Source organism: Ahaetulla prasina, chromosome 11 (assembly GCF_028640845.1).
Source record: "Ahaetulla prasina isolate Xishuangbanna chromosome 11, ASM2864084v1, whole genome shotgun sequence".
In the NCBI taxonomy this organism is placed as follows: Eukaryota; Metazoa; Chordata; class Lepidosauria; order Squamata; family Colubridae; genus Ahaetulla; species Ahaetulla prasina.
In genome coordinates this window covers 24233094-24258591 of record NC_080549.1, presented here as the reverse complement: position 1 = coordinate 24258591, position 25498 = coordinate 24233094, and the positions used below count along the sequence as shown (strand labels likewise).

At 41.1% G+C, this 25498-nt stretch overlaps 1 protein-coding gene across 4 annotated transcripts in view; it reads right to left on the bottom strand.

Annotated features, from left to right (window-relative positions):
• LOC131205061 (vascular endothelial growth factor receptor kdr-like) overlaps nucleotides 1-25498 on the bottom strand; it is a 210691-nt gene that overhangs the window by 55279 nt on the left and 129914 nt on the right. For 2 of the 4 annotated variants that reach the window (XM_058196910.1, XM_058196911.1), the window contains exons 12-18: nucleotides 13157-13265; nucleotides 11337-11630; nucleotides 9967-10113; nucleotides 7909-8034; nucleotides 7617-7723; nucleotides 4588-4723; nucleotides 840-944 (exon numbers count right to left, since the gene is read on the bottom strand). In XM_058196910.1, the coding sequence (XP_058052893.1) occupies nucleotides 840-944; nucleotides 4588-4723; nucleotides 7617-7723; nucleotides 7909-8034; nucleotides 9967-10113; nucleotides 11337-11630; nucleotides 13157-13265 (1024 nt within the window). The remainder of the gene's footprint in view (nucleotides 1-839; nucleotides 945-4587; nucleotides 4724-7616; nucleotides 7724-7908; nucleotides 8035-9966; nucleotides 10114-11336; nucleotides 11631-13156; nucleotides 13266-25498) is intronic. The other 2 variants (XM_058196913.1, XM_058196914.1) reach the window with 1 other exon arrangement.

The window sequence follows — 25498 nt, the reverse complement described above, 5'->3', positions numbered from 1 at the left end:
CTGATGTTAGTTTCCTACATTTTCCCCCCACTGAAAGCAACTGAAAACCTGGGATGAAGAGATTTTTGGCATAAATGTGAGCGAAGGTGATAAGCTACTGAAATTGCTTTGTGCTTGTCTGGATGAAGGAAGAAGCCATTTCTTCGTATATCTTTTTTTTCTTTATATGTCTTTTCATTTCCCCCTTTTTTCTCTCTGCACTTTTTTTTCTTAGTTTGGGTTAGTTTTTTATCTTTGTATTTTTATATTGCAATAAAAATTCCAGTAAAGGAGAATATTTGTAGCTCAGGGTTGAAACGAGGGGTCCTTGGTGGTCTCTCAGCTTGGTTGTTTTCTCGCAGACGTTTCATGACCCAATTAGGTAACATCATCAGTTCTAAGGTTGACTAGCAGACTAGCACTGAGAATGTTAACTAGCGTGGGTAATGAAATCTCTGCAAGAAAACAGCCAAGCTCAGAATGCAATAAAAGTTATTATTAAAAAATGAAAGCTACTGAAAAACAATCCAACCAAATCAGACAGGATGCTCAAGGACATAACGATAGGCCCCAAAGTGCCCTAAGCCAGGGTCTGCAAACTTGCAAAGCTTTGCTGGCTGAGGAACTCTGGGAGTTGAAATCCACAAGTCTTAAAAGAGCCAAGTTTGCAGACCCCTGGACTAGACCATATTGCCCATCCCATTCCAGAGTTACCATAAGGAGGAGAGAGGGAAGAGTAATAAAAGGAATGCAATCCTTCCTTATTCGATTTTCAACAGCAATGTTTCTGAAACTTTCTCTAGCAACATTTTGGGGTTGGGTTTCAGAAAGAACTGTTGAGGAGTCTGAGAGAAGTGTACCTTTAAGCATTTTAACAGCCACTGTTTTGCAGGTTGAAGATTTATCTATGCCAAAAGCAGATGCTTCCACCACTTTGCCAAAAGCACCATGACCCAGAGTTTTACCTAGAGAGGCAAGAGGAAAGAGTGAGCCAGGCAGCACCGACAACACCAGGCATTGAAGAGAAGCAGGGTGGGTCTGGGACAAACACTCACTGTGGCCAACTCGCCGTGAGACATCACACCGTGGCCAACTCGCTGCGGAACAAGAGTTACACTAAGATGGAAGATGTGATGGAATATAACCATTAAAGAAAGGATATCAAAGAGGGGACAAAATGAAACATAAGTGACAAGAACTGAAATATTTTTAAAAATTATTTTAAATCATTAAATTGAATTATTAAATTGTCCTGTGGTGAGTTATCCCATAGCGAGTTGGCTGTGGCGAATTGGCCGCAGTTGAGTTGTCCGAAGCACGTTTGGGTGTAACAAGACCAACGGAGGGACCTGCTTTGCAACACTCCAGTTCTAGCATAAAAGAAGCTTGTTCTGCAAAAACAGACCTGCAAAGCAAAAGAGATTTCTCTAATTCCACTTGTTTTGCACAATTTATTGCTTCTCCCCCCCTGCTTTGTTTTGCAGCGTTGATTCTCGCTTTTGCAGAAATAACCCTTGACATTTTTTTTCTGAAGATGTCTCACTTTCAAATATAAATCTCTAATCATGCTGGGGAAAAGAAAACCATCCTTGTTTATTCAAAGATGGAAGGAAGGAAACATTGTGATATAAACATCATTAAGATGTAAACATCATAATATCCAGGCATGACTTGCCTTTGTTCCTTTTTTCCTTATTTTTCATTACTCTATATTTTAATTTTGAGATTGTGTTGATCATTCCCTGCTGTTGTATGCATTTTTAATAGGTTGCATAATAAAATGTATTTTTTTAAAAGCAACAACAACAACACAATGGAGATGATTATTAGATTGTGGAAGCCAACGACACAGCAGGACACTCTCCCCAAAATTTCAGTCAAAAAATCCTTTGAAATCCTTTTTGAAAGTTCATCAGTATAATTTTGCAACCAAACAGGGATTTTTTTCCCCAGAAAAGGAAGGGAGGAAGGAAGCTCAGAAAGATGGGTTCTGCTCCAAGAGCCCAGCCTTTACTTTCTTTGGATTTGCAAAGAATTGCCATATTGACATACAAAGTGCATGCAAGAGAATCCTTTTTTTTTTTTTTTTTTGCAAACTATCAGAGTCCTGATAAACATGCAGCAGAAACTCTGCATCACATGCTAGAACATATGTATAAACTGAACCGAGTTTATAAACATATGAAATAATACAAAACACAGGGAGAAAAAGAGACAAAATCTAAGGTTCATACATTCCAGGGAAATAAAAAACAGAATCATTTCCAAAATTCAGAAAAGCTTGCAAAATTGTGCATTGCTGAAAAGCTTTGCATGCATCCCTCAACCTTTACTATTTAGTTAAATAATTTGGTTTTTAGTCCTCCTCTTCTTCCTCCTACCAAAGATTGGTAATCAAGTAGATCTAGATTGTTTTCATATCCATTAGAAATCGGTAAATTCGTGGGCCGAATATTAAAATATTAAGGAAGCTTAACAATGGGAAAGTATTGTAGCAAGCTGACATTTCATAGAGAAGTAGTGGATTTTCTAACAACAGAGACTGCTGGAATGGATAAAATCCCAGGATTAATCTTTGTGTTACAATTAGTGAACCGCAAATGATTGAAAAATGATTCTTAGCCTTTTGCACTCTGCAGAATATTATGGGATTTGGAGATACTTCATAAAAACTTTATGGCCCATATCAGGTTCACTCAGGCTGACAAGTAGGACTTTTGATTTATGAATACATGAATTGTTCACCAAGGGTAACAGACTGAATTTGTGCTTGAAACAGAAAAAATATTGGACTCACTAAAATTTCATTAAAAAAAGAAAAGTGGGCAATGAGGCCAGGTAGTACAGGTAGTCTTCAATTTATTATTATTCGTATTTATGACCAAAATTGAGTCTAGAATTATGGTCATTGATCATGGCGGTCATTAAGCAGGTCACCCCATGAGCATGCCTGATTATTTTTTGTAGAAACCATTAAGCAAATGCCACATTGTGCCTTACACAATGTAAGCCGCCCTGAGTCTTCGGAGAAGGGCGGGATATAAATGTAAAAAAACACACCAAGCAGTTGTTAAGTGAATGTGGCCGTTATTTAGCAAGCCTGTTTTCCTCAATGGATGCTTTTTACCTGAAACCAAAAGAAAATACTTGAAACTGGTAAAATAAATAAATAAATAAAAATTGTGGTCATGTGACCAGGGGATGCTGCAAACAACAATTGGTTGCCAAGCACCCAAAATGCAACCACGTGACCGTAGTGTGCGTGAAGAGTCACTAAGCAGCTGGTTGACTTACAACAGTTTGTTTAGTGACTGTTCAAAGCTCCATCAGCACTGAAAAAAGTGACCGGGGGTGAAATCCATCAGGTTCTGACAAGTTCTGGAGAACCCGTAGCGGAAATTTTGAGTAGTTCGGAGAACCCGCAAATACCACCTCTGGCCGGCCCCAGAGTGGGGTGGGAATGGGGATTTTGCAATATCCTTCCCCTGCCACGCCCACCAAGCCACACCATGCCCACCAAGCCAGGCCCACAGAACTGGTAGTAAAAATTTTTTGAATTTCACCACTGTTTGTGACCGTTTTTCACACTTATGACTGTTGCAGCGCCCCCATGGCCACATGAACACAATTTGGATGCTTGGCAATTGGTTCATATTTATGATGGTTGCAGTGTCTTGGGGTCATGTGATCCCCTTTTGCAACCTTCTGACAAGCAGAATCAATGGGGAAACCATATTTACTTAACAACCATCTTCCTACATAACAATTGCCATGATTAATTTAACAACTTGCATGAAAGGTTGTAAAATGGGGCAAAATTCACTTAACAAATGTCTCACTTAACCATAGAAATTTTGGGTTCAATTGTGATTGTAAGTCAAGGACTACCTGTTCCTTGTCACCTCTACTTTATTCTCCCTGCCAATGTTTAGCTCTAGCAGGGAGCATGGAAAACAATTTTATTCTATTTCTTTCTAGGCGGAGATGAGATCTAACAAATCTAGTTAATGTTCTGCATGAAGCTGAAGGCATCCCTTAGACAAAGACAGATGACACCTTTCAGATGTTTTGGGATGACAATTTCCATCATCATTCATGCAAAACATCTGGAAGTCATCTGGCTGATCACCCCTCCCGTAAACAATGGATCCCAATCTTTATCATCGTGCTGAATCCAATGACGTACAAATGGACTATTAGCTGTCAAATCCATCCCAGATGTGTTCAGCTACAACTGTAAATTGCCAGCCAGCAGAGTCATTAGGAGTTCTTGGAAGGGGGACTTAGGCAGTAATCCAGCACTATTCAAGGTTGGGTCAAGGATAACTAAGCACAGCCAACTCACTGTGGCCAACTCGCTGAGACCAACTCTCTTTGGGACAGCTTGTCACAGGGCAAGTGTTACACTAATACCAAAGGAATGTTGAGGGACAAAATGAAATGTGAATTATAAAAATTAAAGTAATGTTTGAATTATTTTAAATACTTAAATTGAATTGTTGCGAGTTGTCCAGTGGTGAGTTGGCTGCAGCAAGTTGGTCATGCCTAGTTGTCTCATTCCATTCAAGGCCACCCCCCAACACAAAAGCTTGCCTAGGTCCCACATACCCAGCCGCAGTCGATCCCTTGGGAATTCCCATTTGCTGCTGTCGTAAGGAAGTCGTTCGCACTGCTCATCCAGGGGCATCTCCTCTGGGTCCATTATGATGGACAAATATCCAGTTTTAATATCGGTGGCATCCGGCTGAAAGAAAAAAAGAAACTCCCTAAGATCAGAATTGGAAGAAGATGGATGGAGCCGATGAACACAGAATGAGGTGAGAATATCTCTGTGACCATATTATAAGCAATTGTGTTCTCTTCGCTGACGATGTTAAACTATTTAACACTACCAACAATACAGCTACCCTTCAAAAAGAGCTTGACTTTGTGTCGGAATGGTCAAAAACTTGGCAACTCCAAATCTCAACCAACAAATGCTCTGTCTTACACATTGGAAAAAAGAATCTGAACACTAAATACAAGCTCGATGGACACTACCTTATAGGTGACCCCCACCCCGTTAAAGACCTTGGAGTTTTCATATCAAATGATCTAAGTGCCAAAGCCCACTGCAACTACATTGCAAAAAAGGCTTTAAGAGTTGTAAACTTAATCTTGTGTAGCTTCTTCTCCAGAAACACTACACTACTAACCAGAGCATATAAAACATTTGCTAGACCAATTTTTGAATACAGCTCGCCTGTCTGGAACCCACACCTCATTTCGGACATTAATACAATTGAGCATGTCCAGAAATATTTTACAAGAAGAGTTCTCCACTCCTCTGATCACAACAAAATACCTTATGCCACCAGACTTGAAATCCTGGATTTAGAAAATTTAGAACTCCGCCACCTTCGACATGACCTGAGCTTAACTCATAGAATCATCTCTTACAACGTCCTTCCTGTTGAAGACTACTTCAGCTTCAATTGCAACAATACATGAGCAAACAATAGATCTAAACTTAATGTGAACCGCTCCAATCTCGATTGCAGAAAATATGACTTTAGAAACAGAGTTGTTAATGCTTGGAATGCACTACCTGACTTTGTGGTCTCTTCCCAAAATCCCCAAAGCTTTAACCAAAAACTATCTACTATTGACCTCACCCCATTCCTAAGAGGTCTGTAAGGGGCGTGCATAAGAGCACCAGAGTGCCTACCGTTCCTGTCCTAATGTTCCCTTTGGTTGTATCCAATTTCATATAGTTATTATATACTTATGGTTATATATATATTTATATATCGTATAGTTATTTCATAATGTTGTGACAAAAAAAAAGACAGAAGCTCCATTCCTGCAAAGGTTTGAACAAAGGTGCCCCTTCTTCCTCCTAAAGAAGCATGAAAACCATCTCCTGCTCTTTTTAATTCACCAGCCTGCATTCTTTTTATAGTTGCGTGGATGTATAAATACTGTATGGGCTTGCCTAATCATCTGTAGTAAGTTAAATGGATTTCCAGGCAACTGGACATGTTGGCATTCTATTCCAGCCTTGCTTGGGCTTTCACTTTCACTCTGCTGTTGAAACAGCCAGGAATTGATTAACCCATTGAACAAGGATTAGGAAAATGGTCTGTTAGGAAAATGAGTCCTTGCCAACCTACTAAGCGAGTAGAGCTCAGAAATGACAGAGATGCAGAATTCACACTCGGGAGATGACTCTTTCAATCTCTTCCAACTCTCTTGTACCCCTATGGTATTATGGTTGGGCAAAACTTTCAGAAGTGGTACAGGTAGTCCTCGACTTATGACTAAAATCGAACCCAAAAATTTCTGTTGCCGAGATATCACAATTTTGCCTTATTTCACAACCTTTCTTGCCACAGTTATTAAGTGAATCACTGCAATTGTTCAAATAAGTAACATGGTCGTTGAGTGAATCTGGCTTCCTTTTGACTTTGCTGGTCAGAAGGTCACAAAGGGGGATCACATGACCCCGGGAGACTGCAACCATCATAAATATGAACCAGTTGCCAAGCGTCTGAATCTTGATATTGTGATCATGGGGATGCTTGTAATGATTGTAAGTGTGAAAAATGACCATAAGTCACTTTTTTCATGCCATTGTAACTTCAAACAGTGACTAAATAAACTGTTGTAAGTTGAGGACTACCTCAGCATCAGAGCAGGTCTATTGAAAATTCTTGGGTCCATATAAATAAGCATGGAAAGAATGATTCATAACCCTTACATAAACGCTACGTTTAAAAGTTAGAAAAACAGATCAGAATGTTTGTACACAACATTTAAAGGATGCAATCTCTTTTTGAAACCAGAAAAGAAAATTACTCCTTGAAATACTTGGTGGTATACTATTTTAAACATTAAAACAGAAAGAAGGGAACCCTAGTCACCTTCTAAAACTCTTAGCACTAGCGCTGATATACCGCTTCATACTGCTTTACAGCCCTCTCTAAGCGGTTTACAGAGTCAGCATCCTGCCCCCAACAATGTGGGTCCTCATTTTATCAACCTCAGAAGGCTGGAATACTGAGTTCATCTTGAGCCAGTGAGAATTGAGCTGCTGGCAGTCGGCAGAGTCAGCCTGCAATATTGTATTGCGTAACCACTGTGCCACCAAAGGCTCATTGAAGTCTGCTCCCATCAATCCTACGATACACACATTTAGCAAAAGATACCATGATATTCCCCTTTAGAGCTTTTATTTGAGGGCTTTTAAACTGAACTCAGTGGAAATTTTTCTATGCCTTTCTCTTGTTCTCTTCTAGGAACTAAGGACAGGAAAGAATTTTGACAAGCGTATTGCCGTGTACACTTTTTTCAGTAACCATTGTAACTTTGAATGACCACTAAATGAACTGTCTACAGGACTACTTGAACTTTAAAAAATGTGAGAGATGGACAAACTACCTCCGTTTGAATCATCAAAGTAGCCATGTCTTTTTTTCCTGGAATTGCGTGATTTAGAAGCTGCCTCCGGCTGCCTCTGAAGGACTAAACAGTTGTAAGTTAATGAAGACTTTTCTTTGTCATTTGTGGCACTATAGAAATTGGCTACTGAATCACTTTAGTTCTTTCAGCGACTGAAGTGATTCATTTCTAAGCCTAAAACATGAGGGTCACCTTACTTTTCTGAGTTTCCGTATGAAGAGGGTCAGAAGGAGCCAAAAGAGAGTGGCTGCTAAACCAGTGCAAACCAAGATGATAACTTCTATGTTGGATTTTTCTTCAGAGCCTGAAAAAGACACGAGAAGATTTCGACTCAAGATCCATTGATCCACCACTCCATCAAGCTTCACTTGCAATAAACCATACATGTATTGGACAGCTTTTGGCTGTTTAACAACAGTTAAAAGTGATGGGGTTTGTAGTCCCAGCGTAAACTGTTGGAGACAAACCGTTTCATCTTGTGTCTCTCACCTTCTATTTTAATAAATGCCCCGGTGCTGCCTTGACCCATCTCGTTGATCGCTTGGCATTCATAATGACCCTCGTCATCCTTTTTCACTCGTTCAATCACCAAAGTGTTGTTTTCCATGGAAATTCCTGGAAGAAAGAAGGGGGTGGGGGACAGAGGGGGAGAAAGGAACATTATTTCAATGCATCATGCATTACAGAGTATTTCCCCTGCCTCCAGAGAAAGTGGTGCTGGAATTGCTTATTATGTAGCATCAGAAAAAAAGATGTCTGTGCGTGAGCATAAAAAGTGTAAGAAGTCAAGCTAGTGGCCACAACTACCACCTTGGTGGCTACTTTGAGGATTTTTAAAAAATCCCCTTGTGGATGCCTCTGATAGAAAGAAATCCAAGGACGAGTAAGGGTCCCTTCATTTGAAACTAATCAGCAGCCCATCTGGTCCAATTTTATTTGTGCTGAAATAAAATAAAATAATAAATAAATAAAATAAATAAAATAAAATAAAAAAAATTGTCTCTCCAAGATTTCAGGGAAAGACCCTCTTTTGCATGCTGAGATTTTTGAAAGTCGGTTTTTGAAGAACTGAAAGTTAGCATGGCATTTTGTGTCCCTGTTGTTCTGTACAGGTAGTCCTCGGCATACAAACTTTTATTTAGTGACCATTCAAAGTTATAACGCCACTGAAAAATGTTTTAAGCACTTTGCAAACATCCCCATGGTCATGTGATCAAAATTCAGACACGAAAATTCATGAGCAGTGGTTAGAATGCAGTACTGCAGGCTACTTCTGCTGATCACTGGCTGCCAGCATTTCAGCAGTTTGATCCTGACAGGCTCAAGGTTGACTCTGCCCTCCATCCATCTCACGTCAGTAAAATGAGGACCCAGATTGTTGAGAGCCATATGCTGACTCTGTAAACCGCTTAGAGAGGGCTGTAAAGCACTGTGAAGCAGTATATATGTCGAAGAGCTATTGCTATTGCTTGGCAACTGGCTCATATTTATGACTGTTGCAGTGTCTTGGGGTCATGTCATCCCCTTTTGTGACCTTCTGACATGCAGAGACAATGGAGAAATCAGAGTCAATTTATAACCATGTTACTAATTAACAATTGCAGTAATTTACTTAACAATTGTTGCAAGAAAAGTTGTAAAATGGGGCAAAACTCACTTAACAACTGATTTGCTTAGCAAGTGAAATTTTGGGCTCAATTGTGGTCATAAGTCAAGGACTACCTGTGTTGTTTTGCACTGAAAGGGAATTCTAAGGCCTGCAACTTTGCTCTTGCCTGAGCAGTGGGCAGCTAGAGGTAGTTCAGTCCACGTTCCTGGGTCTCATCTTCACAATCGCTGGGTGTATTTATATAGGAGGGGGAGGAAGAGGAGCAGAAGCAGGAGCAGGAGGAGGACTGTGGGGTCCTTGGTGCTTTTTTAAAAAAAACATTTTATTAGTTTTTTATTTTTAAATATCAATACATGCTTTCTGAGCTTGGTTGTTTGCTTGGGTTTCATTACCCAACTAGGTAACATCATCAATATGAGGGAGGGTGGGATTTGCTTCAGATGGCAGCAAGGACCAGTTACAATCAGTATTTATTTAGCACCACTGTAACTTTGAACAATTGCTGAATGAATGGTTGTAATTCAACAACTGCCTGCATATGGTGGAATGTAGTCTGGAGATTCCCAGGAGGGGGGGGGGTCTGGATTCCCAGGGGGATGAAGTGATAGCAAAGTTTAGATAGTTTGTTTGATATGAAGAGATCCAAGCTGGCTCCTTCCTAGAAGTTCTCAGAATATTTCTTTAATGATGTGAGTAGTTTGCCTTAGCTTGGCGAGATTCTGTCTGTAGCTGAGGAAGAAAAAGTAATTCTATATGTCTGTCTTAGGTTTTGGCACTGTACTTTGTCCTGGTCCTGCTATGCTGGGAACTGAACTTGGGACCTTGAAAATGAATTTTTTAAATTACTTATCCATGATTCCCCATTTTCCAATAGGCCACCTGTGATCTTAACAGAAAGAAAGAAGCAAGAGTAGCAGCACCTATCTCAGAAGGCTCACCTGAAGCAGGGGTGATGCGGTGGCCATTTTTCAGCCAAGCAATAGCAGGTTTGGGGGTCCCGTTGACTTTGCACTCCAGAATGATGGTCCCGCTCACGTTAACCTCCAAGTCGGTAAAATTCTCCATAATGTAAGGCACTGTCTTAACTGCAAACAAAGGGAAAATGACATATTTTAACACCAAAAGCTTTGCACTTCTGTGGTCACCAAGGCAACCCTGAACAAAAGAAAATAAGAAAATTATGAAGATCAAATCGATTCAGCTTTGACACCACAGATATTTTAAACTAAATGTTGGCTAGATGAAAAGTTTAAATTGTTACTATGAAAATGAACAAGATCCTCCTCTTCCTCTGACATAAAATGTCCTGTAAGTTATTAGTCCTCATGATTCCAAAGCTAAATGCCAATTCAATTTAGTAATACCTGCTCAACATTTATGCTTTTTCCATTTCTCCCCATCAAGGAATGAAATCTGGGACCCCATTCCACTCCAATCCTTCAGAAGACAGTCCTCCCCAAAAAGAATGTGAGTAAAAAATGGTGGTTGTTTTTTTTAAAATAATGACTCATCTCACTTTATTTATGACACTTTCAGAATGAAAGTAAGTTTACAAGGCAGGTTCTTCCAATTGTATCTCTTCTCAAACATTCTTTGTTCCTTAGGCTTTCTGATGTGCTACTTTGATCCCCAAACTAGTTCTTGTCTAGACTTTTTAAAACTAATGTAACTTACTTTCGTTTCATTCTAGAGAATTTTCCTTTTAATTTCTTTGTTCTTCCCAGGTTGAAGAACTTCTATCATTTCTACTGATTTGATTCCATCTCTAGTGCTAATTGCATCTGACTTCCTACCAGAAATTAATGATGGTGAATTTGGAAACTTTGCTTGATTAGTATGTTTCTGTCTAATTATCCAAGCACATAAAGAGGCTGGAGAAATTGAATAAATTGAATAAATTGGAATATTGCCGGAATTGCCTTGTTTGACATTTTGCAACGCTGTAACTCAAAACTTCTCGTAAATAAAGTCCATATTATGGAAATGTAAGAAAAAAAATAGCATTTTCTTAGAGCAGGGCTCTTCAAATTTGGCATCTTTATGACTGTGGACTTCAAGTCCCAGAATTCCTCACCCAGCATGGCTGCCTGAGGAATTCTGGGGATTGAAATCCACAAATCTCAAAAGTTGCCAAGTTTGGAGCCCATGTGTTAAGAGCAGAGCTTCTCAACTTTGGCAACTTTAAGTTGTGTGGACTTCAGTCCCTACAGCTTAAAGTTGCTGAGGTTGAGAAATACTGTATTAGAGAAAAGTAGAAGCCACATGGTGGCCAAGAACATGATGAGACAGATGTTGCCACCCTTCTTACATTTTATGCTGAGCATGGTACTTTTCTCCAGCTGCTTGGTGCGGTTGTGGTAGCTTGATGCTCGGCACTTGTAAAGCCCTGCGTGAGCCTGGGAGACATTATGGATCTCCAGCACTAAGGAGATGGAATAGTTGTCCACCTTCTTCTGGGTGAGAGCTGTGGGGACTTCCTGCAAGGTGGGGTCATACCAGGTGAGGTGATCGTAAAGGTACTTGGAGCACTTGCAGGTCATCTGGACACGGCTGGTCACAATAGCTGTCATTTGGGAGTCTGCCTCCAGGCTGGATTGCATGTCTGCAAGAAACACCAGAAAGAAGCAGACCAATCATTTGGACCCAGATGGAGCTGAGTATATGGAGGATGTCCTTACTTCCACCCCTGAGAAGAAGGCTTCAAAATACAGGTAGTCCTAAACTTACGACCACAGTTGAGCCCAAAATTTCTGTTATTCAGTGAAACATTTGCTAAGTGAGATACAGTATTTGTGAAGTGAGTTTTGACCCAACTGTGAAAAATGGTCGTAGGTCAATTTTTTCAGTGCTGTTGTAACTTTGAACAGTCACTAAACAAACTGTTGTAAGTCAAGGACTACCTGTACAGTGCATGGTTGGAGAACATGTTGTGGGCACTTCCACAAAACTGTGACAATTAAGGAACTGATTTAGCATTGTGTGACTTCCAGTAAGGAAGTCATTGTAAGCTTACATTGTAAGCCGCCCTGAGTCTTCGGAGAAGGGCGGGGTATAAATGTAAACAAAACAAACAAAACAAAACAAAACAGTGGGGTGTCAAAGCAGTGGTGAAATTCTCCGCGGGTTGCCATCGGTTCGCTGGCTGTGCATGCACGCCAAACGCGAGCTGTGCATGGGCACGCATAGTGTGTGCCAGATGCACACTGTGCATGCATGGGTAGTACGTGCCAAATGCACACTTCATGCAGAAAAAGGAGCTGTTTTAAGGTAAGTAAAACAGCGAGGGGGAGGAACAGCTGTGCCGCATGATTTAGATTCGCTAGAAAGCAGGATTTCCTGCTTTCTAGCGAATATAAATTGCGTGGCACAGCTGATTGTCGGAAATACCGGTTCAGATGAACTTTTTACAACCGATTTGCCTGAAATGGTAGCTTTTATTACTACTGGTTCACCCTAACTGATGTGAACCAGTAGCATTTCCCTCCTGCATCAAAGGCTGGCTTTCAAGAGCCAAGAGTGTCCCCCCCCACAACTTCTACAGAAGGGAAGGACTGAGAGCAGCATTAGATGATTGGAAAGACATACCTGTAGTTAACTAGCTTCTGCTCGTAGGCATCAGAAATGCAGAAGCAGTTGTAAAATATGGAGTGTTGTTGGTATGTGGATGGAAAGAAGGAGGAGAGGAAGAGGAAAGGAGAGGAGAAGAAGGCCTTTTTATATAATCAATCTCTCTCTCTGTCTGTCTATCTTGAACGGCAGTGTAGCCTAGAAGTGGAGCTCTCGCCTCACAATCAGGAGGCTGTGAGTTCAATCCTAGTTTGAGGCAGGTATTTCTCTCATTGGACGCAATGAATAATTGTTTGCTGTGAACTCCAAACAGGCATCAGGGTGTCTGGCCAATTAACAGTCAAGCTCTGTTTGGTCTCCCTGACTGCACCCCAATGCAAGGGACTACAGGGTCCTTATTCTATCTATTGGTTTGTTTATCTGTAAAGGGGCTTTGATTGCATGGTTATAGCTGCCATCTTGCCTTTTTTGACCTCCTCCCCATGAAAACCATTGAAGGTTGCATCTTCTGAGCTTCCACAAGACATTTCTTGGCCTTTGGGGGTGATGCACATCCTTTACCTGTGATATAGAACCTGATGCTCCTCTCTTCGATGCCCAACTTGTTGGAAGCCACACAGTAATAGATTCCGGAGATGTTGCTTGATGTCATGGTCAAAGTGCTTAAAACCTTCCAAAGGAAAAAGAGAAAAAAAGAGATTACTTTCTGATGAAACATTTCCCACACAAAGCTGCAGGGACATTGCTTGGTGACGTAGAACAAAGCAGAGTTGACATTTCCCTTTGCTTGCAGTCAAGACCGATTGTAAATTTATTTTCAAACACTGCAGATTATTCATGAATGTAAAGTACACAATGGACTTGAAACAGTTAATGGTAAAAGTGGGTATCAAATGGCTTATATGAGCCGTGGTGGTGCAGTGGTTAGAATGCAGTACTGCAGGCTGACTCTGCCCACTGCCGTGAGTTCAGTCCTGACTGGCTCAAGGTTGATTCAGCCTTCCGTCCTTCCAAGGTCGGTAAAATGAGGACCCAGATTGTTGGGGTGCAATACGCTCACTCTGTTATCTTCTTAGAGAGGGCTGTAAAGTACTGTGAAATGGTATATAAGTCTAAGACAGTATTTCTATTGCTACTGTATAAACCTTAGTGGCTGATTAAAAAAAAAAAACTTGTAACTTTCTTGGAGGAAATTGGTCTCACAAAATGAGAGTGGTTAGTATAAAAGTGGCTGAATTTTCTAAGAACTGGTAATACAAGTAGTCCTCCACTTACAACAGTTCATTTAGTGACTCTTCAAAGTTACAACGGCCCTGGGAAAATTGTCTAATGGCCGTTTTTCACATGACCATTGCAGCATCTGCTTGGTCATGTGATCAAAATTCAGACACTTGGCAATTGACTCATATTTATGACAGTCGAGTATCCCGAGGTCATGTGATCTCCTTTTGCAACCTTCTGACAAACAGAGTCAACTGGGAAGCTGGGTTCTCTTAACAACCATGTTACTTACTTAACGACTGCAATGATTCACTTAACAAATGTGGCAAGGAAAGTTGGTTACCACCTTTAAAGCGCTCCATGGCTTAGGACCGGGCTATCTACGGGACCGCCTACTGCCGGCCTCTATCTCCCATCGTCCGGTACGCTCCCACAGAGAGGGACTCCTCAGGGTGCCGTCAGCCAAACAGTGTCGACTGGCGGCCCCCAGGGGGAGGGCCTTCTCTGTGGGAGCTCCGACCCTGTGGAACGAACTTCCCCTCGGACTTCGACAATTACCTGACCTTAGGACCTTTCGCCGCGAACTTAAAACTTATTTATTTCGTATGGCTGGACTAGCCTGATTTTTATTTTTATTGGATGGGTTTTTAAAATTTTGTGATTTTACGGGGGAGTACGTTTTTTAACATTTTGGGCATTTAAATTAGTTTTTTAAGGGATGTTTTTAATTATTGTGTGTATTTATATTTTATCTGCCTGTTCACCGCCCTGAGTCCTTCGGGAGAAGGGCGGTATACAAATTAAAATATTATTATTATTATTATTATAAAGTGGGGCAAAACTCCCTTAACTGTTTCACTTAATAACACAAATTTTGGGCTCATTTGTGAAGTCTACCTGTGTAAGATCTATTTCTAAAGTCTGCCCAGGCATTACCTCTTGGGAGATTTTGCTCAAGCTATTAAAAAAAAGGAAAAAAAAAAACTCGGAAGGATAAAAGGATTGATTTCCTTGTAAGACAAGTTGATGCTCATGTCGGACATGTGCAGGAATTTGCACAACCCAAAGCCCTATAATTGGGGGTGTAGGCATGGACAGACTTAATTAGGGACAAACCAATTTTCTAACTAGAGTGGCGCAATGCATCACCTTCTTACCCAGAAGTCAATGTGGCCTTATTTTAGACAGGATTAAGTTAGACTGATAAATGTACTCTTTACCTGTGTGTTGTAATTCCAGTTTGTGAACAAGGTTTTATAATTCAATGTAACTCAGAAGAAAAACTTCCAATAAGGGAAGTGGGAGCTTTTCCAACCAATGCCGCCTGCCAAGAATGCTGGATCACGGACCCCTTAAGGACTTCCTGGCCATCCTGATCTGGATCAGTTCTTGTGTTTACTTTGAAATAGGGTGAAAAAAAGATGTGGGGGACTAGAAGAAATTATAGATGCTGAAATATTATTTTTGTTCATGAATTCAGCTTTCCTAATTATTGATGACAATATCAGGATGGAACATATATAAACAGGTTTGCATATACTGTATATGTATGTATGTATGAGGATTAGCAATGATTCTGTTTTAGCTTCCTAAACTTGTCTCAGGAGCTTTGAGCTGTGGTCCTGGCAGTGTTTTTCTGCTAGGTTTAACTTGTAAAAGAATTAACCAAAGGCAAAATACTGACCTGAATCATATCAATGGGCTGAAATATTAGATCCTCTAAAAATTTTATCACACAATTGCTACGCTCATCTCGAAGTCTTAACTTCCATTTGGCTTTCAATTTTTAACTCCTGTTATTTTTGGAGTGATGTTAATTCTAAAGCCAAATGAGGTTAACTTCTAGATCAAAGCATTCTACCTTCAGCAGCTGGCAACCATTCTTCCTTAAAAAAAAAAAAAAATCAGAAATAGTTGATAGGGATTGCCTTGGGAAATGTTCTGTTCCCCCTGCTTCTACTTCTGGAGTTTCTGGAAGAGAAGAGCTGGCTTTTTCTGGCTCTTCTTGTCATCCAAACATGAAAGCAATTACACTTTAATTAGGGGGAAAGGCTTTCTTTTTTCCTTGTTAGGGTTCTGATGAAAAATGTAAAAGGAAGATGAGTTCACATTGTAATGATTGATTCTGGCATAAGGCCATTATTTGTGGAAATGTTTTCAAGGATGGCAAATTCCAGTGGTTCTCACTGTGAAAAGGACAATCTGACTTGTAACTGTCTCCACTTTGTAGAAGAGGTTGGGGTGGTTTTTTGTCATTCAGCAGATGCCCAGAGAACTAAGCAAGAGAATGACCCTTGACCTCCTCTGAAAGGACATATACCAGGGGTGAAATCTACTTTTTTTTGCTACTGGTTCTGTGGGCGTGGCTTGGTGGGCGTGGCTTGGTGGGGGTCATGTGACTGGGTAGGCGTGGCTATGTGACTGGGGGAATCAAAAGACAGAAACTCACTAGCAATGTCCTGCTGGAGCAGGGTTGGACTAGATGACCTCCAGGTCCCTTCCAGCCCTGGATTATCCTCTGAAGCTGCATCTAGTGCCAGGTTTGTACTCCTTCCTTCCTCTCTTTCTTTCCTTCCTTCCTTGCCTCCTTTCTTTCTCTCTCTCTCTCTCAAACCCCTCCCTCACACCCCGTTTTCCCTTCCAGCAGCCTTGCTAGGCAAAGCTAAAAATGGTGTGTGTGGGGGGGTGGGAAGTCCATTTTTCCTCCCAGTAGGCTTCAGGGAATCTTCAGGGAAGCCTGCTGGGAGGAAAAACGGACTCCCCCGCCCCCCGTGTTTTGGCTAGCACCCAGCTGAGCTGCGTGATCATCAAAGGTTTTTTTTTAACTTTTAAAGCATTTTTTCTTCGGCTGATGATCGCGCGGCTGAGCTGGGCATGGGGGTGGGGGGGCAGGGATTTTTGCTACCGGTTCTCCGAACCACCCTCTGCCATCACTACCGGATCGGGCGAGCCGGTCTGAACCGGGAGCATTTCACCCCTGACATATACCCCAAGCCAGTGGTGAAATCTGAACCGGTTTACTACCGGTTTGCTGGCTGCGCATGCCGAATAGGTTGTGAAAAAAATGCTGTGATCATCAGAGCCTTTTAAAAAAATCTTTTAAAAGCATTTTTTAAAAGAAGCGGCAAGTGGGGAAGCAGGCGACCAGGCATTGGGTGGGCATGGGCGGCGGGGGGTGGGGGGAGGGATTTTTGCTACTGGTTCTCTGAACCACCCGCTGCCATCGCTACCAGATCAGCCGATCCGGTCCGAACTGAGAGCATTTCACCCCTGCCCCAAGCCCACCGACTCAGACCGAGGAACAGCTATAGGGCAAGAGCAAACTTTCTTGAGGGTACACAAGAACAAAAATCAAATTAAAAGATGGAGGAAGGAGACCACCGAACAAGGAATAATATTAAAGGAGGATATGCCCGAAGTATCTGACTCCCTTCTACTACCTGGTGGATCCTGAAAGGTTGAGAGTTGGAGGGCCTAAATGTAAAACCAATATGTTCAAGTGGAGGATCTTGGCAGATAACAACACACTATGTGAATAGACACAAAGCCTGGCCCATCTTCTGGAATGTCGGCTACTACCAGAAACATGTACCAATAATTATCTATTTTTGGCCAATGACAAAGCCAAGAAAGTGGCGTCATTCTGGCAGTTTAAAATTGGATCAAGAAGCAAGGAGGAGGAGGAGGAAGAGGAGGAGGAGGATTGTTGTTGGGGGTCAGGTTTTTGAAAAGAGCCACAAACTTTGGCCTGGTTATTTCAGCACAAACTCTTTTTCGTTTAGAGAATCCAGTTGATTTATTCTATTTGATGGCCTAATGTTTCCTGCAGAATCTTGGACTGTATCTAAGACCCTCCCTTTCCTTGATTTTACCCTCACAGTGATCCTGTGAAGATCAGAGGGAAAGGAGGTGACTTCTTCTAGATCCCCTTTTAATTTCACACTTGAGAAGAGAGTTGGAGTTGGTCCTGGTCCAACACTTTAAACGTTTTAGTAACGGTGATGGTCAACTTTTGTTTTAGCTTGGGAGAGCATATTTTGACTTGTTTTCCTGTTCTTGGAGCTACAGTTGATGCCATGATGCCCAGAAGGTGCATGGGCATGAGATTTTTAGCCCTTAACCTTCTCATGGGTTCTGGCACCTTCAGCTGTGCTCCTTGGCTTACAACCACAACAGCAGATTGCCCATCGTATGTTCTCATATTCTAGTTTTCCATTCAGGCTCCTTGTATTCAATCAGACTTACTTCCAAGTAAGTGCACAAGGGTTGCCTTCATCAAAGGAATTATCTTTATTTATCTGTGTATCTATGTGGGTATTATAAACCACCCAGTTTGTTTATTACAAACTTCTCAGGAGTTCACAACCCCTAGTGATCACAGAAAAGGAAGTGCAGGACCTATTTCACAGACAAAAGCCAGGAAAAGCTCCAGGCCCAGACAAGATAACTCCTTCTTGCTTAAAAGTCTGTGCTGACCAATTGGCCCCCATCTTCAATAAATCACTAGAGATGTGTTATGTTCCTTCTTGCTTCAAACGCTCTACCATCATCCCAGTGCCGAAGAAGCCCACCATCAAGGAACTGAATGACTACAGACCAGTTGCTTTAACATCTGTAGTCATGAAAACCTTTGAAAGGCTAGTGCTTTCCTACTTGAAAACCATCATGGATCCGCTGTTAGACCCCTTGCAATTTGCATACCGAGCAAATAGATCAACAGATGATGCTGTTAATATGGCTCTGCACTACATCCTACAACATCTTGAGTCTCCAAAGACCTATGCAAGGGTCCTTTTTGTAGACTTTAGTTCAGCATTCAATACCATCATTCCAGACATTCTTCTAACTAAGCTAAACCAGCTACAGGTACCGGAACAGACTTGTAAGTGGATCACAAGCTTCCTAACAAACAGGAAGCAGCAGGTGAAGCTAAGCAAGATCACATCAAATACCTGTACAATTAGCACAGGGGCCCCCCAAGGCTGTGTGCTCTCCCCACTTCTCTTCTCTCTGTATACCAATGACTGCATCTCCAATGATCCATCTGTTAAGCTACTGAAGTTCGCAGATGACACAACAGTGATTGGTCTCATTCAAGACAATGACGAATCCGCATATAGACGAGAGGTCGAACGACTAGCCTTGTGGTGCAACCAAAACAATCTGGAACTGAACACACTCAAAACTGTAGAAATGGTGGTAGACTTTAGGAGAAACCCTTCCATACTTCCACCTCTCACAATACTAGACAACACAGTATCAACAGTAGAAACCTTCAAATTTCTAGGTTCTATCATATCGCAAGATCTCAAATGGACAGCTAACATCAAAAACATCATTAAAAAAGGACAACAAAGAATGTTCTTTCTGCGCCAACTCAGTAAGCTCAAACTGCCCAAGGAGCTGCTGATTCAGTTCTACAGAGGAATTATTGAGTCTGTCATTTGCACCTCTATAACTGTCTGGTTCGGTTCTGCAACCCAACAAGAAAAACACAGACTTCAGAGGATAATTAGAACTGCAGAAAAAATAATTGCTACCAACCTGCCTTCCATTGAGGACCTGTATACTGCACGAATCAAGAAGAGGGCCGTGAAAATATTTACAGACCTCTCGCATCCTGGACATAAACTGTTTCAACTCCTACCCTCAAAACGACGCTATAGAGCACTGCACACCAGAACAACTAGACACAAGAACAGTTTTTCCCCGAAGGCCATCACTCTGCTAAACAAATAATTCCATCAACACTGTCAAACTATTTACTGAATCTGCACTACTATTAATCTTCCCATAGTTCCCATCACCAATCTCTTTCCACTTATGACTGTATGACTGTAACTTTGTTGCTGGCAATCCTTATGATTTATATTGAGATATTGACCATCAATTGTGTTGTAAATGTTGTACCTTGATGAACGTATCTTTTCTTTTATGTACACTGAGAGCCTATGCACCAAGACAAATTCCTTGTGTGTCCAATCACACTTGGCCAATAAAAATTCTATTCTATTCTATTCTATGATGTACACATAATGCTAGATGTGTCACTAGAAGGCAAAATCACGAAACTGCATCTCACATAATTTGGCCATGTCTTGCAGGGGAATTCCTGGAGGAAGCAATTATGTTTGGAAGAGTTCTCAGTAAAAGGAAACCAGGCTGTCAAAGAACACGGGTGGCTGGAGACCATCAAAGCTGATACCAGCAAGAAAAGCCCAAAGAAGCAGTGCAAGATTGGAGGATGTGGAGAGACCTGGCCCATAGAATTGCCAAGAGTTGGATATGAGTAAATGGACAAGATCATCATCCTGTATGATGTAAAAACTGCAGTGGTGCAGGACTTGGGAACCATTCATCCAAAATGCTCTTGTGAACGAGGAACTGTGAACACAGCACCTCCCTGTAACATCTGACAGCAGCTGTGCCCCTTTCTGGGGTTATAGAGAGAAAGACATGGCTGCTTTGAGCTGTCCTCCACTTGCACGCCCACGTGCAAAGAACTATTTTGAAGCTCCAGTTCAAAGGCCTGCACAGCCCTAATAAGTACATAAATAAAAATTTTATTCTATTCTATTCTATGATGTACACATAATGCTAGATGTGTCACTAGAAGGCAAAATCACGAAACTGCATCTCACATAATTTGGCCATGTCTTGCAGGGGAATTCCTGGAGGAAGCAATTATGTTTGGAAGAGTTCTCAGTAAAAGGAAACCAGGCTGTCAAAGAACACGGGTGGCTGGAGACCATCAAAGCTGATACCAGCAAGAAAAGCCCAAAGAAGCAGTGCAAGATTGGAGGATGTGGAGAGACCTGGCCCATAGAATTGCCAAGAGTTGGATATGAGTAAATGGACAAGATCATCATCCTGTATGATGTAAAAACTGCAGTGGTGCAGGACTTGGAAACCATTCATCCAAAATGCTCTTGTGAACGAGGAACTGTGAACACAGCACCTCCCTGTAACATCTGACAGCAGCTGTGCCCCTTTCTGGGGTTATAGAGAGAAAGACATGGCTGCTTTGAGCTGTCCTCCACTTGCACGCCCACGTGCAAAGAACTATTTTGAAGCTCCAGTTCAAAGGCCTGCACAGCCCTAATAAGTACATAAATAAAAATTTAAATGTCACAGTGCAAAAATTCCCAGGAGATCAATTACTTCACAGCTCTTAAATCTGTACAGATAAGGAGTTTGAAAGCATGCAGAATAAATAAGAAACAGCCGTGCCTCTGTTTACTCCCAGGGTGACTTTATGATTAAAAAGAGAATAATTTATTATTGAAATGAGTGAGTGGGCCAGTGTTATTTAATTTTGGCTTAGATTATTATTTCCTTGCCTCTTTGATAGTTCAAACTAACTACAACTATTTAGAGATAAATAAGGCCGTGAAATGTTTTAATGGCTTATTTCAAATTTATCTGGACTCTTAGTTCATTTGTAACTTTCTAAAATCAAAGTTTTAATTATCCTTTTGCTGTTTATTCCAAAAAGATGTTTTTAATTTCTAGTTGAAACTTTCTTTCGCTAAAGACTGAAGGGAACTCACTTGTTGTAGTCAGACTTTTTGATTTAAAGTTTTCTAATAGCTGAAAAGCAGTTAACAAGCAATTTCCCAAAAGTGACTAGAAAAGGAAGTATAGTGGTACCTCAATACTCAACTGCTTTGAAGCTTGTCAAATTTGGTACTAAGTGCATTCCGATGTGAGAATTTTGTCCCACTACTCATCATTTGTTTGGTACTCAATGCACAAGCTAGAACTTGTCAGTGTTGGCTGCCTTGTGACTCACTATATTATTCCTTATGGGGAACATTAGTTTGGTACTCATCATTTTTGATACTCATTGTGCCTTCTGGAACCAATTAAGGATGAGTACTACTGAGGTACCACTACATGTGAACCGAGTTGCCTTTCAAAGGTGTTAACTGTGGTTTCAGCAAGATGGCTGCTCTCTCTTCTCCCAGAGCATGGCTCTGCAAACTTGACTCTTTTAAGACTTATGGACTTCAACTCCTCAGCTGGCTGAGGAACTCTGGGAGTTGAAGTCCACAAGTCTTAAAAGCGCCAAGTTTGCAGACCCCTGTCCCAGAGCAATAAAATTGCCAGAGACTGCTATCTTGCAAGCAAAGCAGCAGTATGGAGCATTTCTGGGCAATCTCAAAGTCCTGTCCTTGTCCAGAGAGGATTTTTCCTTTTGGGAATTATAACGGATTGTATAGGGATTGAGACTAAATTGATTCTGAATTTAATAACAGCAGCAAGACTGTTGATTGGACAATACTGGAAGAAAGAAGAGACCTACAATAGAAGAATGGATACTGAAAGTTATTAATTTGGCTGAGATGGCTAAAATCTCAGCTTTTTTAAAAGACAATACGCAGGAAAGATATTTAATTGAATGAAAAAAATGGATTGATTATCTACAAAACAGATATCAGATTAAGAAATATCAGATTGCCTTTGAATAATTAGAAAGTTATTTTATGTAATGGGGGGGGGTTGGGAGATGAAAAGCTTTGGATGTGATTATTTGGATTGGAAGGGAAAATTTTATTCTATGTTTGGTTTATGTATAACAATACCTTGTGATTGACCCGGGAAGCCGGGGAGGAGGGGAAGGGGTTTTGGGAGGAGGGGAAAAAAGGGGGAAAAATGTTTTTGTTTTTTAAAACTCTTTCAATAAAAAAAAAAAGTGTCTAAAAATGGTAAGGAAGAGGGACAGATTCTACCTGGAAAGATTGAGTTTAAGTTGAAAGTGGATTTACAAATGACAGGCTACAAGAATGACATAGAAAAAGATGCTACACTGGAATACAAAAAAGCCCTGGAATGGTTGCAGGAATTGGGTATGTATAGTCTTGCAAAAAGAAGGATTGGGTGACATGATAGCAGTCTTCCAATACCTGAGGGGCCATCATAGAGATTTGATTTAATCATAGAACTATATTTGATGTATAATATTGGAAAGTATTATCCATTTAGGCAAACATTATAAATGTCCTACTGAATATTTCTGGTAATTACTGCCACAAACTCCTAAAACAAAAGCAGGCTGAAAATAGAATTTTGTACAGGTAGTTGTCTACTTGCAACCATCATTTAGTTGATGGTACAGAGTTCGAAATGCGCTGAAAAGTATGGCTGGTCCTCATACTCACAACTGTCCTAGCATCCCTACAGTCATGGGAATATAATTTGGGCAGTTAGCACATTTACAACGGTTGCAGCATCCCAGGGTCACAGGGTTGCTATTTACAATCTTTGCACTAGCAAAGTCAATGGGGAAGCCAGCAAGAAATCACAAGACATGGTTACACGATCCCTCGCTTAATGACTGTAGCAAACTATGGTCATTGCTGCGTCCCAGTCTTCCCTCTGGTCTGTTCCCCTATCAGACGCCGAAGAAACAAAGACGCGTTCTGATTGGCTGACCGTCTGACAGCTCAGCATAAAAAAGCTGTCAGACGAGGACTCCTCAGCTCTTGTCGTTAGCTGAGCAGCCACCTGTTAGCTATCTCAGTTAGCCTTCAATAAACCTGTTAGCCTTTGAAATAAGTCTTGCCTCAGTCTGTCCACCACTGTTCATGGTACTGAACAGTCATAAAAGTGGGTACGGTCATGTGATGCCTCACTTAATGACCGTACCACTTAAGAACAAGTTTTACAGTCCCTATTGTGGTCATAACTTGAGGAACATCTATAAAAGCTTTCACAAATCATTTTGGGGCCACAAAAGTTTATTTCCAAAGGTAAGAGAAGTAACACTGTCCTTATACTGTATATATCATTTTGAGAAGAAAATATTAGGAAATATTTTAGTTTTGGTTCCCATTATATAAAGCATGGGGGGAGGGGGGAGAGATTCCCCTCCTTTTCAAATTCCCATTTTCTATCCCTGCATCTTCTTCTTATTAGTCAGAGCCACCCATGAGTTGGAATGAAGTGACCGAATACAGATATGTTTGTTTTTCCCCCTTTCCTGGCAAGCAGGCCTGCTTCCAAATAAAGTCTTATACTACAGCTACATTTTATTTTTAAGTAAGTTGATAGGACCTTTGAGGGACCCAGGGACATTTTTGTAAATAAAGTTATTTCTAGGGACTTGCGTTTGTGCCGAGGAATGAGCCAGTTTCCCATGGACTATTGGTTTTAATTAGGAGGGTCAAGCTAAATTCAAGTAGGCAGATGGCCTGGCCATGCAGGGGAGATTTCTTGGAGAGTCACTGTCAATTACTACAGACAGAATGGTGAGAAAGCAACGGAGATCGTGGCTCAAAGATGTTGTTTAGACCCAATGCTTTTCTGGAAGCCAAAGCTGAGAATCTGGAGGCTAAAATGAATCGTTGTGGGAACTGGGTATGTCTAGCCTAGTGTAAAAAAGAACTAGGGCTGAATGTCTAGTCTAATAAAGAGAAGGAATAGGGGGTGACATTCTAACAGTCTTCCAATATTTGTAGGGCTATCAGAAAAAAGAGGGAGTCAACCTAGTCTTCGAAGAAGGACAAGAAGCAACAGATGGAAACTTATCAATGAGAGATCCAACTTAGAACGAAGGAGAAATTTCCTGACAATGAGAACAATTAATCAGTGGAATGGCTTACCACCAGAAGTTGTGGGTGCTCCATCACTGGAGGTTTTGAAGAAGAAATTAGACAGACATTTTTCTGGAAAGGTATAGGATCTCTTGCTTGAGCAATGAGTTGGATTAGAAGACTTCCAAAGTCCCTTCCAATTCTGTTATTTTTATTCTATTCTTCTGGGTGTCTGTATCAGCCTCAAAGGTAAGACAACATGCCTGAAAGCCCTTTGGAAGAATAACCTACATCATAACAGATAGGGCCTCCTTTACAAAGAACTGAACTGCTCTTATCATTATTTTATTCTCAGTTTTGGTGAATCTGCTACCTGCCAAGTGGAGTCCTAGCCAGGAACAAAAATCAGGGAATTTGAAGAGCCCACCTAAAGATTCATCCTTCTTTGTCTTGGATGAATTTGCTGGCCACTGGAGAAGCAGCTTTTGCACCTTTAGGGAGCTGATCTCAACTATAGAAGTTGTGATCAGCTCCCTAAATTATACTGCTTTTAATAAAGGATTCAAAATATTTGGAATTTAACCTTTTAAAACTGAGTTAGTTCTAAAACTTTATTATTTATTTTATTTATTTTATTTATTTATTTAATCACATTTTTATACCGCCCTATCTCCCGAGGGACTCAGGGTGGTTTACAGCCTATTAAAAAACACAAATATAAATACAAGATAAAACACTAATTAAAAAACTTATCAAGTAAGGCCGAATTTAAAATTATAATTAAAATAATAAAACCCCGTTAAAAGCTAAATTAAAAATTAAAATCTTAGTCCAGTCCTGCGCAAATAAATAGATGTGTCTTAAGCTCACGGCGAAAGGTTCGATGGTCGGGAAGTTGACGGAGTCCCGGGGGAAGTTCATTCCAAAGGGTGGGAGCCCCCACAGAGAAGGCCCTTCCCCTGGGTGTCGCCAGTCGGCACTGCCTGGCGGACGGCACCCCAAGGAGTCCCTCCCTGTGAGAGCGCACGGGTCGGTGGGAGGCAGTCGGTGGCAGCAGACGGTCCCGTAGGTAACCCGGCCCTAAGCCATGGAGCGCTTTGAAGATGGTTGAAGCGCACCCGAAAGGCCACAGGTAGCCAGTGCAGTC